The 12031-nt window shown below is 30.8% G+C and overlaps 2 protein-coding genes and 2 non-coding genes across 4 annotated transcripts in view; 1 reads left to right on the top strand and 3 right to left on the bottom strand.

Moving 5' to 3' along the window:
• DNaseII (deoxyribonuclease II) lies at nt 1-2664 on the top strand. The gene is made up of 7 exons (XM_077436227.1): nt 1-380; nt 456-627; nt 690-918; nt 1166-1397; nt 1463-1645; nt 1715-1877; nt 1946-2664. Exons 1-7 carry the CDS (start codon nt 172-174, stop codon nt 2066-2068), a joined length of 1311 nt encoding a protein of 436 aa, XP_077292353.1. The 5' UTR covers nt 1-171; the 3' UTR covers nt 2069-2664.
• Nucleotides 2352-12031, bottom strand: part of LOC143915537 (estradiol 17-beta-dehydrogenase 2) — a 41651-nt gene continuing 31971 nt past the window's right edge. The window contains exons 2-6 of the mRNA XM_077436236.1: nt 9997-10204; nt 8609-8816; nt 3584-3754; nt 3327-3510; nt 2352-3232 (exon numbers count right to left, since the gene is read on the bottom strand). Of these exons, the coding sequence (XP_077292362.1) occupies nt 3022-3232; nt 3327-3510; nt 3584-3754; nt 8609-8816; nt 9997-10173 (951 nt within the window). The 5' untranslated portion in view covers nt 10174-10204 and the 3' untranslated portion in view covers nt 2352-3021. The remainder of the gene's footprint in view (nt 3233-3326; nt 3511-3583; nt 3755-8608; nt 8817-9996; nt 10205-12031) is intronic.
• Nucleotides 7011-7082, bottom strand: TRNAD-GUC (transfer RNA aspartic acid (anticodon GUC)). The gene has a single exon. It is a non-coding gene; the product is annotated as a tRNA-Asp (tRNA).
• Nucleotides 7777-7847, bottom strand: TRNAG-CCC (transfer RNA glycine (anticodon CCC)). Its single transcript has one exon. It is a non-coding gene; the product is annotated as a tRNA-Gly (tRNA).

Consider the following 12031-nt stretch of genomic DNA (forward strand, 5'->3'; position numbering starts at 1 on the left):
GCTTATGGTAAGTTTCAATAGAAACGTCATCGTGTATGACGTTTAGGTTATGTGCAATAAACAAAGCTATAAACTTCATAAAGCAATTTCAAACGAACGAACATGAAAAATAATCTTATTTCTTTTGCATTACGAAATATAAGTTATAAGTTATGAAAATTTGCTATAACGATGCAGTATCTGCAATTAATGCTATTATTAACATGGGGTGTAAGAGTTTTAAACGGGGTACGACCCACTGTACATTTTCAAGGGGCACCGCTCATTATATATCAAGGAATATTTTCTATTGTAAAACTTCAATCAAATCCTCCTTTTAATCATCTGCCTTTTTCTTCGTCTATTTCCTGCAAAGACGAAAATAATAAAGAAGTCGACTGGTGAGGATCCTTTCATTGCATATTGAAATATTGTTGTACAAAATTATCATTAAAACTCAATTAACCATTTATCAGGTTTTATATTTACAAATTACCTAAAAATAAATTCAGTCAAAATCCACTCGTCAAAGCAGGCTTAGCGTACATGTATGTCACTCCGGAAACTGTGAAAAATGGCTGGAAACTGTCAGAAAAGTCTATCAATGATACAGACTCAATTCCCGAACTAACTTTAAGAGATTTAAAGGTAAAACGAGTTGTCATATAAATATATCGTGTATTATATCATATCAATTATGACGTTTTCAGTATTCAGACGATCGAGTTTTGTTAATTTACAATGATCAGCCGCCTATTTATAACAACACAAACAAGTCGACACATTTTAATAATGATCCACCCGATATCTCTAGCATGCCCAGAAAATTGAAGAAAAAACCAAAAGATGCACACGGCGGTCATACTAAAGGGATAGTGTTAGCTGACAAAGATTCCGGATTTTGGTTGATTCACTCGGTACCTAAATTTCCAGAAAGAGGTAACATTTCTTCATAATAGCACGCATGTAGATATGTAATAGCTTCTTAATTTATGATTCGAATAATTCAAAATTAATTAATGATATAAATTATGCCATCAGGTATAAAAAATTAAACAATGGAAAAAGTCCAACTAAACAATGAAACATTTGAATATACTATTTCGTAATTTAAATAGATCATATTTAAGTATATAAATATGTATGAACATACAAAATTCTTGATTGTCATTGTTATTACTTACAGATCTGACAAATACTAATGATGAGAGATTATATTCATATCCTTCGTCTGCTACTGTATACGGACAAAGCTTTTTATGTATGTCGGTAGCAAGCGAAATGATGGATACAATCGGTGTCCAGCTCAGCTATAATGAACCTAGAATAATAGCATCTCACATTCCTGACAAGTTACAGAATCAATTTAGTAAACTCGTCGATGTTGTCAACAATAAGACGGTTACATCATCTCCCTGGTAGTGAAGATTTATTTATTTCTTTCCTATAATGATTGCAAATGTTTAATTTTGTAAATTTTCAGGGCTCGTGTCGCCAAAATAAGTACAAAGAATGGAACGACTTTTAAATCATTTGCAAAGAGTGCCAATTTCAAGGACGATATATACTCTGGTTTAATAGCTCAATATTTAAAATCAGATTTGTTAACTGAGACTTGGATAAATGGGCCTAATGTGTTAAAGTCCAATTGTTCTTTTAAATATAAGTGAGATAATAAATTCGTAGTTATATATTGGTATGCAGTTGCATATTTATTAATGACACATTATTTCAGGGTAAATAATATAATAAAAATTGGATTTCCTGATAAGAGCATAGCATTTTCTTCACATAAAGATCATTCCAAATGGGCTGTGTCAGTTCCACAAAGTTTAGACCGTTATCAAAGCTCTGCAGATGACGATTATTGGGTTTGCGTCGGTGATATAAATAGAGCTGTATGTTTTTGTTTGATAATTATTTATATTTTTTATAGTATGTATTTTCAAAAACTATTTTTTTGCAGCATAAGCAAGAAGAACGTGGTGGTGGATCTGTCTGTATCGAAAATAAAGATATTTGGAAGTTATACAGCGATGCGATCAATGATATCGAGCCTTGTGATATGAAGATTGTCATTGACGGTTAATGATATTATGTACTTTTTCTCAATGATTTGTTTTCAATTCAATCAATCAAATATTTGTATGTATTATATAATCATATTCAGAGTCATTATTTTATGAATAAGATTTAAATCAAGTATTATTTTAATTTTATACTACCTGATCTCAAATTTTGAATCTCCTTTTCGATAAATGCAATTTTTCATTACATCAAATGTGTTGTTTACTATATGTATGTATAATGTGAATTTTTTGATGATTGTATTTTTTTATACAGTAAAAGTATTAACTTTATATTATTTTTTTATTATAAGATCAATATACAAATTTTCATGAACATAAAAAAAACTTTTACATTTTACATATACGTACAAAAATTTCATACGATTTGTATGAATAAATATGCAATGCAAATAATCAAAAGTTTTTCCTTTTTTATTCATATTACTTCGTGTTATTATATAATAAGATGTATATTTACAAAAATGAAATTTACAGACTTTCACCATTTTATAATAATAAGAGGTGTTATGGCCAAATCAAGTGAGCATAATATAATAATCATAATAACAATGTACAAAATTATATAACAAAATAAACTATAATACATTACACAATTAATAAGTGATATTTTTATGATGAGTATTTACAATGAACGGAGAACAGAAGACATAAATTTTTATCTAGATACATAGTAGCAATTCTCAAACTCGTTAATGAATGAGATATGGCGTTGTAAAGTATTTAAAAATATTTTACAATATCAGAATCTCTCAAAACAGCTATTCGATGAAAATATAATAAATTACTTCGATGTATGTGTACATATATATGAGAGGCTGTGTATGTACATGCTAAAAAAAGCATAAGATGTAAAGCAAATCAATATTTAAATGAATGAATACAAACTAATACTAAAGAGCTTGTATTCATCTACATAAGTATTTCCGTTCATATTTATGTATATAAAATAATATCAATTTTTCAAAGATCTCAATGATGGAATCCTCCTAAACCAAGAATCTGGTTTGTGGGTAAGTTCATACGAGTTGCTCGGATTCGAAATGGATAGAGCTTCTTCGATGGTCTTCAATGCTGATGGATATAAAACACATGTTGAATATTCCATCGTTTCTGATATAGGCACCGAACATTCGGAAGACGTCGTCGATGTTGGAGTATCGGGCCTAAAAAATGATATAATACTATATGAATAGAACTATTCGTTGAAATACAAATGGCATTGTTGTATTATTTTTGAATATCAGTATATATTTGAACCTAGTTCCTGTTTCTTTTGGAGCTGAGAAGAGCGTGTCCGTAGACAAACCAGTAGGTTGTAAAGTAACGACATGTATTCCATACGGTTTCAATTCGAGACGCAGAGCTTGACTGGCACCTTCAACTGCCCAACGAGTTGCTGCATAACATACTTGTTCTTCGCCGCTTGCATCATTAGACGATCCTGTTCAAAAATAAATTGATGTTAATAATCTCATGCAAGTGTTAAGTTGAGCATGATGCATTTAAAACCGTACCGATATTAATGAACCGTCCTTTAGCGCTGGCCAATAATCCTAGGAAAGTACGGGCTACTCTCAGGACACCCATAACGTTGGTGCGGAGCATAGCTTCCCATTGGGCTGGATCTTGCTGCTGAAGTCGACCCACATGGACAACGCCGGCCGTGTTTATCACTGCCCATAGTCCTTCAAATTGAAAATACGTAATTTTAATATAGATTTTGATTTACATAGATTGAAAATATACAATAATCTTATATATAAAAAATAAAAACTGTTCGTTGTGTGTGTAATTCCTTTCCAATTGCCCGTCGTTAAGAGGGCTGTACACCCGAAACCTTAATTTTGTTGCCATTCCTTTCTTCGGTATATATATTGAGTGAATGCGACAGTTGAGCTTCGACCAGATAAAACGTATTTTAAATTGACAAAATCGAGGTTTCGTATTCTCCTATTTTCTCCTCCGAAATTGGACCAATTTTAAAAAAAATTTCATCATCGGTATGAGAAAGATATTTTCTGTGCTACAATACGCGTATTTTTTTTTAAATCGAACGTTAAATAAGCACGCTGGACTCTTTTCGTGGGTGTAAAAATGAGGCGATTTTATTGATGTTTGGCGGCTCCTAGCTCCTATAAAAAAATAACTAATCAAAAAAATAAAACGATAGATGCAACCCAATGGTGGATATCCATAGCATATTAAAAAATAATTTCTTTAGTTCCATAATTGAGGAGGAGAGAAGTCTAATACGTTTGTATGGACAAGACGTTGGTGTCCAGCCCTCTTAAGTATTCAAATAATTTGATAAAAACAAATGAATGTTTACTCTCAGATTGACCATTATGTTATTTTATTATTTTATATCATATTGAGTCATAGCGACAGCGTAATCTCAAATCGTTGCTATGACCAAAAAATCAAAATATAATGAATGCAAATAATATACAAACACATAAGTACATTATATACATGAATATATGTATGTCCATATATACAGATAAAATTATGCAATACCGATAAAAATATAAATATACCAGGGCTGCGGAGTTGTAGCATTTCAAGCGAGTTGACATGGACTCCTTTTTTTTACTAACCTCTTCTTATTTAATATTTTGTTTAATTAATAGTATAACAGAATGTGTGAACTAGACTCTAGATTAGGCATCGCAAACGTTTTTTTTGCTGCGGGTCAAAATCAACCAAAATGCGAATATTAACACTTTACTGTCCGCTCACGCGTATATGCGTGAATAAAAACTTTGCGTAAACGTCCGCTCACGCGTATATGCGTATACGCGTATATCGTGTTAAAAGTCTTTTTTTCATATATATAAAAATTAATAGACAAATACTCTTAAAAAAATTTAATAGACAATTTCTCGCACATTTTCAATATTGTGTAGTTATTTTTTTTTATAGTCATTCGTTAAAATCATCATAATGGTTTTGGAATAACGCCTCGAATACTAACCTTTCCAAGCTCCAAGTAATACAAAATAAATCCCTAAAAATAATTTATAATACACCCATATATACTTACTTCTAAATTCTATGACAGAATCACTAATAACCATACTAACACACTTGTGAAGAGTTTCGGTGATTACAACAAAATGTCTATACCCTTCAGGTATAAACACAGATTACCTAAACACAATCTGCTTTAGGTCATCGACTTTAGGGAGTCTTTAATTAATATTATGTATTAGATGTATTGTGACCATTTATAAGGATTGTAAATAGGTTTTTGAGCTCTTTTTCCTATTATGCTGTAGATTAACATTAGAATAATATGATTACTAACTAAATTAAATTAAATTGTGAAATAAAAAATGATCAGTAGATCAGTAGCTATTAAAATAGACATAAGATGTACTGTGAACATAATTTAGTAATAATAATAAGCATTTAAAAATCAAAATCAATTAAAATGGTTCATTATTTCGTTAAAATAAAAGTCTTAAAAACCATTGCTTATCATTGAGTTCGAGATCATTTTTATCGATTTCATTAATAAGTATTTGTATGTCATCAAAGCACTCTATAAATCTATTAAGAACTTTGTTTAGACTTAACCATCGTATTTCGGCATGTAACAGTAAATTTTCATATTTAGATTCAATTTCTTTCAAAAAAAGCTTTGAATCAACTGAGTGTGGTAAATCGTGCTGCTATTTTATTTAGGATCTTGATAACCTTTTTCATTACAACTTCAATTTGTTTCGTCGATGCCTTTAGAGAGCAAATTATTTTTGAAATGAGAAATGATCTGCTCTAGAGTCTCCGTCGACTTCTACTATTCGAATATCGAATAGTAAATCAAGAGCTATTCGAATATATTCGAAAATTAAAAAAAAGGTAATTACATATGTACTAAATATAAATTACATTATATTTATATATGTAATATGTATCAATTAATACATAATTTTAAGAAAATTAAAAAAATATAAAACTAAAATACACACATAAAATATAAGCTAAAAATTTATAAACTCCTGCTGTTAAAGATGTACGATTTTTGCTTAATTCTTTGATTGCGGTTTCAACGGGAATATGAACATCAATTAAAATTTTCAAAATATCAATTTAATTCTTCGAAACAGTATTGAAATTATATTCTTTTGGTGCTATGTTTACACTTTCTTAAACTTGAATAAATCGTCTTATCATAGTTGCCATTTAATTCCACCTCGTTTTTACATCCAATAATAATTTCAATTTTTTATTTTATTTTTTCATTATGATTTCTTGTAAAAATGTATATTTCGCTGTTGGCTTCTTAAATATTCTTATTATTTTTTCTAAAATTTCTTGGAGATTACTATCGATCGAAAAGTGATTTTCTTCAAACATTTCTGTATTTAAAAAATAAAAATCCGTTTTTTCACATGTAGACATTTCATCTTCCTCATTATCTTCATTTTCATCACAATTATCCCCATTGCATATTTAGTTTTCTTTATAATCGTCGGCTTCTTTTCATATTGATTTTGTGTATTTATTTTATAAAAAATATATACACGAATAATATTCGAATAGTTGATGAAACATTCGAAAAACGAATGGCTGAAAAATCAGAAGAATAATTCGAATACTCGAATATTCGAATATTCAATTGCGATCCCTTAATTACACATACACTATGAATCTTTTTACTTTTGATTTATACCTATTTATAATTACCAATAATTCAATAAATTGGGTTACATGTCAAAATTTTAGTGATTTTTTAAATTCCCTTAATTTTTTATATTTTGAAAATCGCTATTATTTTAATTACTTACAATTTTATATAGAACAGAAAAGTCGATTTTACTAAAATCGTTCAAGTGGGAGTTGGTAAATTTTGAAGCGATTCCACAGCCCTGAAATATATCGATATAAATAATGTATCGAGCGAAGCCGGGTGGAAACATTGAAAAATAAAAAAAAATTCTCCCCGGCGGGGAATCGAACCCCGGTCTCCCGCGTGACAGGCGGGGATACTGACCACTATACTACCGAGGACTGCGACGTTGAGTTTCAAAATTTTCGTTTTTAAATAGTTTAAAATAAATGCTCGAATAAAAATATTAAATATTTTGAAATTATTATTCAATGAATTCAAAATATAGATTACTTTAAAATAGCTCCAATTTCTATGCGAATTAATTTTAATATTAAAGTTTCCAACCGTTAAATTACTACATCTATGTAAAATTTTAAAAACATTTATATGACCAAACTAAAAGTCAGTATATGACGAAATTTCGCAAGGATATTCATCGTAAAAAGCTCTAATCCAAAATAAATACGGATTACAATAACATAATATTCAATAAAATATTTCGTCTTTAATTCGCATTAAAAAAAATGAACTTTCTTGATAAATTAATTTATTTAATTCGCAGGACTTTTAATTTACACTATACAAAATTAGTTTTATTATGTCTCAAATTAATTGAATTAACGTTGATTCATATCAACCGAATATAATTGAATAAAATACAGTTTTCGACGTTAAATCTAATCTAATCCTTTCATAAGGAAAGCTCTACCAATTTAATGGAAGCTCATGTAATTCGAACGAGTCCTGGAATTCGAGATACAATGATTTTCAGAATTCGCTTTATAGTCTTAGTTACTGTATTGTGTGAGAATTTTAATACTGTTTTTGGTACGAGAAAGGAGCAATTTAGGGAATAAAAATGTAAAAAAGGACTGCACTGCCCGGGAATCGAACCCGGGTCGCAAGAATGGGAATCTTGCATGATACCACTACACCAGCAGTGCGGCGACCCGAATTTACTCCAATTTAGTACATATATATATATATATATATATATACATATATGTATATATACCGCAAGGAAGATGGGTGAACGAAATTAGGAAAATGTGCGGAATGATATGGTTGAGTGTTGCGCCAAACAGAGACGAGTGGAAGCGTGTTGGAGAGGCCTTCATCCAGCAGTGGATGGCGAATGGCTGTAAATGATGATGATGATATATATATATATATATATATATATATATATATATATATATATATATATATATATATATATATATATATATATATATATATTTTAAACCTATTAGAACTAATCAATAGTAAGAAAGCTCTGGCTTTGAACAGTTTGTAGTATAAAATGAAAGCTGTTTGAAAAATATTGTACAAATTTGGAACATCGATGCTTAAGTACACAAATATGGACCATATTATCATAATAAAAAATAAAAAAGCTTTTTAACGATCTTCATTTGCATATTCATATGAACGGAATTTAGTTTTTCATACAATACATATAAAATTTGCAACCAGAACGCCAAATTGTCGATTTTTATAGAACAACTATTAATGAAAATCCAAATTAAATGAAAAAGTTTTGCCTTATTTTCCCAGTATTGCTTTTTATTAATGTGTATTCTTATTTCAAATTACCGTAAGATGTAAGCACTCGTAATCGTCAATTTATCACGGTGATGAGATTGAACCATTCCTGACATTTTTTAGCAGGAATAAATAGTAATATTTTGCTATTCTAACTTACCATTTTCACCAGCTGGTAAATGTTTAGTGACTTCGCCGGCTGCTTCGTGGAGTATATCTTCACGAGTCACATCCAGTTCCATCGGCACCAATAAAGATCCTTCCCTTCTGGATGCCCATCCTCGAGCTAGCCTTCCAGCTAGCGAATCCTCACCAGCTCTTAATCCAGCGAATACTCGATATCCTTTTTCAGCCAGGTGAATGGCAATCTAAATAGAATATCAAAATTCAAAATGAGTTTTAATTCCAAATACAATGTACTCTCGATTATCCGTGCTAATGCTCGGGATTACGGAACTGGATAATTGAAAAACACGAATGATCCGAAGTATCAATTTTTTATATCGTTTCTATTGTTATTGACAACAGAATCAATGTAATCAATCACTCAGGAATTGAAAACCCGGATCATTTGAATCGCGATCAAACTACATGTTTCATTGACGTTTTCCCGATCAACATTTTTAAAGCATCTTAAATTTTCCGTTAATCTGTATATTTCAGATATATCACTTGCTTCGATGTCTTCACAATTCGATAACTCTATTTTAACGCTTAGAAGAATCTTTCTCCATGATTAAACCAGTGTTATTGGTTTTACTTTCAATCAAGATTTTGTTATTCTGTGTCCAATATACTCATTTTTTTTTCTCGAAATTGATCAAGTCATCATCTTGCTCAGCAAGATTTTTGAGATAATCACGGTGAAGCTGTTTCATTGATCAGATGACATTGAATAGGTTGAATTAGACTATTATAAGACCGTCGTTCGTTTTTAATTTGGTTTCATTCGGATGAAAAGGAGCATTATCTATTAACAATATTGCTTTCTGTGGCAACCCTTTACTATTAAAAAAATATCTCTCACTTCAGAAACCCATTTAGTTGTGAACCAATTTTCGAAGATCTCTCTATCCATGCTCCTTTTTGTTTATAATCATCAACAGGAAGATTTCTTATTTCTTCCCCTTAAATGATTTAGGTTTTGTTGCTTTACTAAATCTGAATCTAAATATTCGTATGACATTTTCACACTCTTTCGTTTAGAAGGACATCCAGTGCATAATTTCTGGTGAACGATTAAGATCTAATACTTTTGCGCGTCTGTAAGAGATTATAATTTTATGCAAAACACAATTAAATAGATAACTGAACATACGTAACTAACGAAAACATTCCACTGATCAACGAATGCTCCAAATCTACCCATAATTACGTATTCTCATTTAACAATAATGAAATTTAAAAAAAAAGTAATTCGTTTAAAGCACGGATAATCCGCGATTCAGTGCACTTTATAATCTTACTTAAAGTCGTTACTTACACATACGATTGAAACTTTAATTGTCGGAAATTGTGTTTAGGTTTATGATTAAAGTCAATACAAACCTGAAGTCCTAAAGCGGTATCGGCAGAAGTCACTAAAACAGATTTGGTTAAACCAGGCCCTAGTCTGCCACTGCCACCTGATCGTCCTTTGCATAACAAATATAAAAGAAGTGCTCCAGCTATTGAACACAAAGCCACCAGCTGCAAAGCCAGTAGCAAACCCGTAGAAGCGTCCATGTTGTTTGAATTTCTTCAGAAGACACTCATCCTAAAACAAAACAAAAACTTGTTGAACTAAAAATTGTGCAAAAAGAGCTTCCGTCAAATTACCAAAACCTTGAACTGAACGTGGGTATAATTTGAGTCACGGTTAAATGTGAAGCAAGAAAAACAATATGCTCAGAGAAGCAAAAAACAAACATAGCATGGAGAATTCGTTCGTAATTTCGAGACTCGGTACAAAAAATATATAAAATATGTTGCATAAATAATTTCGGTTCAGTTTGATTGGATCTGTTAAAATTTGGGTCACACCCCATGATATCATCAGGTCTGGTCTATTGGCCAAGACCAAAGCCAGGAAGCGACCGAAAGACAAACATTCAGCGGCCATTGTTAAAAATTGGATGCGCATCGTCCCCAATTTATTCTGTGGTGCAAAACACCATTATCGACGGATATGGCACAAACTTGATTTCAAAACCAAAAATAAACACCAAAAAATGACATTTAGTCTTTTGACCGCACCTCTTCGGGTCTCCACCTTCAAATAATCTTGAACTTTTGAGACGAAAGATGATCTCAAATTTGCACGATTGAAAATATTCACTCGAAAACAAGTCAGGTAGGTATATTTTTAGTCAAAAATACATTGAAAATATATACATATGTAGATATTGACACAATCCAGACCACACACGAAAAGTGTTCATTTTATTGAGTCAATATTTGTGTGATGACATAAGTCTGGGCGACACCAAGCAAAGTTAGATCGTAAAATAAAATTTTAGATACCCGTGTATGAATATACATATGTACGAACGAATTTATATATAAATACATACATATACAGAAGGAGATTTTAAGTAAATAAAGCGTCTACTACGAGTAAACTTATCTATATATAGTTTTGTGATTGATGCTCAAAGTTCAGGTCAGATTTTTCCTCTAGATATGTATGTATGTATGAATATGTATATGTATGTGGAACGGATTAACTCATTATATATATAAAATCATTGAATTGTTGAATTTTGTCTTTTCGAATCTATACAATTTTATTGTAAAATTATGTACACATTTTTAAGCGCTATCCTATCCTACAGTGTATCTACATATTTCGTTTTATTAAAAAGTTGATTGTACTTATCAAAATAAACGCAACCTTAAAATTAGCTTTATTTATTGATTTTCATTTTTTTCGTTAAGAGAGCTGTACACCCGAAATCTTAATTTTGTTGCCGTTCCTTTCTTCGATATATATATTGAGTGAACGCGACAATATATATCAATATATATTATATATTGAGTAAATGCGACAGTTGCGCTTCCACCAGATAATACGTATTTTAAATCGACAAAATCGAGGTTTCGTATTCTCCAATTTTCTCCTCCGAAACTGGACCAATTTTCAAAAAAAATTCATCATCGGTATGAGAAAGATATTTTCTATGCAACTGTGCACATATATATTTTTTAAATCGACCTTTAAATAAGCACGCTGGACTCTTTTCGTGGATGTAAAAAAGAGGCGATTTTATAGATGTTTGGCGGCTCCTAGCTCCTATAAAAATAACTAATCAAAAAAATAAAAGCACAAATGCATGCCAATAGTGGATATCCATAGCATATTAAAAATAAGTTCTCTAGTGCCCTAATTGAGGTAGGGAGAAGTATAGTACGTTTGTATGGACAAGGCGCTGCTGTCCAGCCCTCTTAAGGGAGTCAAAGTCAAAATGAGGAAGGTCTATTAGGATAAATTTCCATAAGTATGAATTCTGTATTTATTCCAACGGTAGACGCTTAATGTGCAAACACATAAAGTGGTGCACGGCACGTTTTTTTAAGGTAGTTTCGCAAATTAAGAGGGCTGGAC

The sequence above is a fragment of the Arctopsyche grandis genome, chromosome 1 (genome assembly GCF_051622035.1).
Source record: "Arctopsyche grandis isolate Sample6627 chromosome 1, ASM5162203v2, whole genome shotgun sequence".
In the NCBI taxonomy this organism is placed as follows: Eukaryota; Metazoa; Arthropoda; class Insecta; order Trichoptera; family Hydropsychidae; genus Arctopsyche; species Arctopsyche grandis.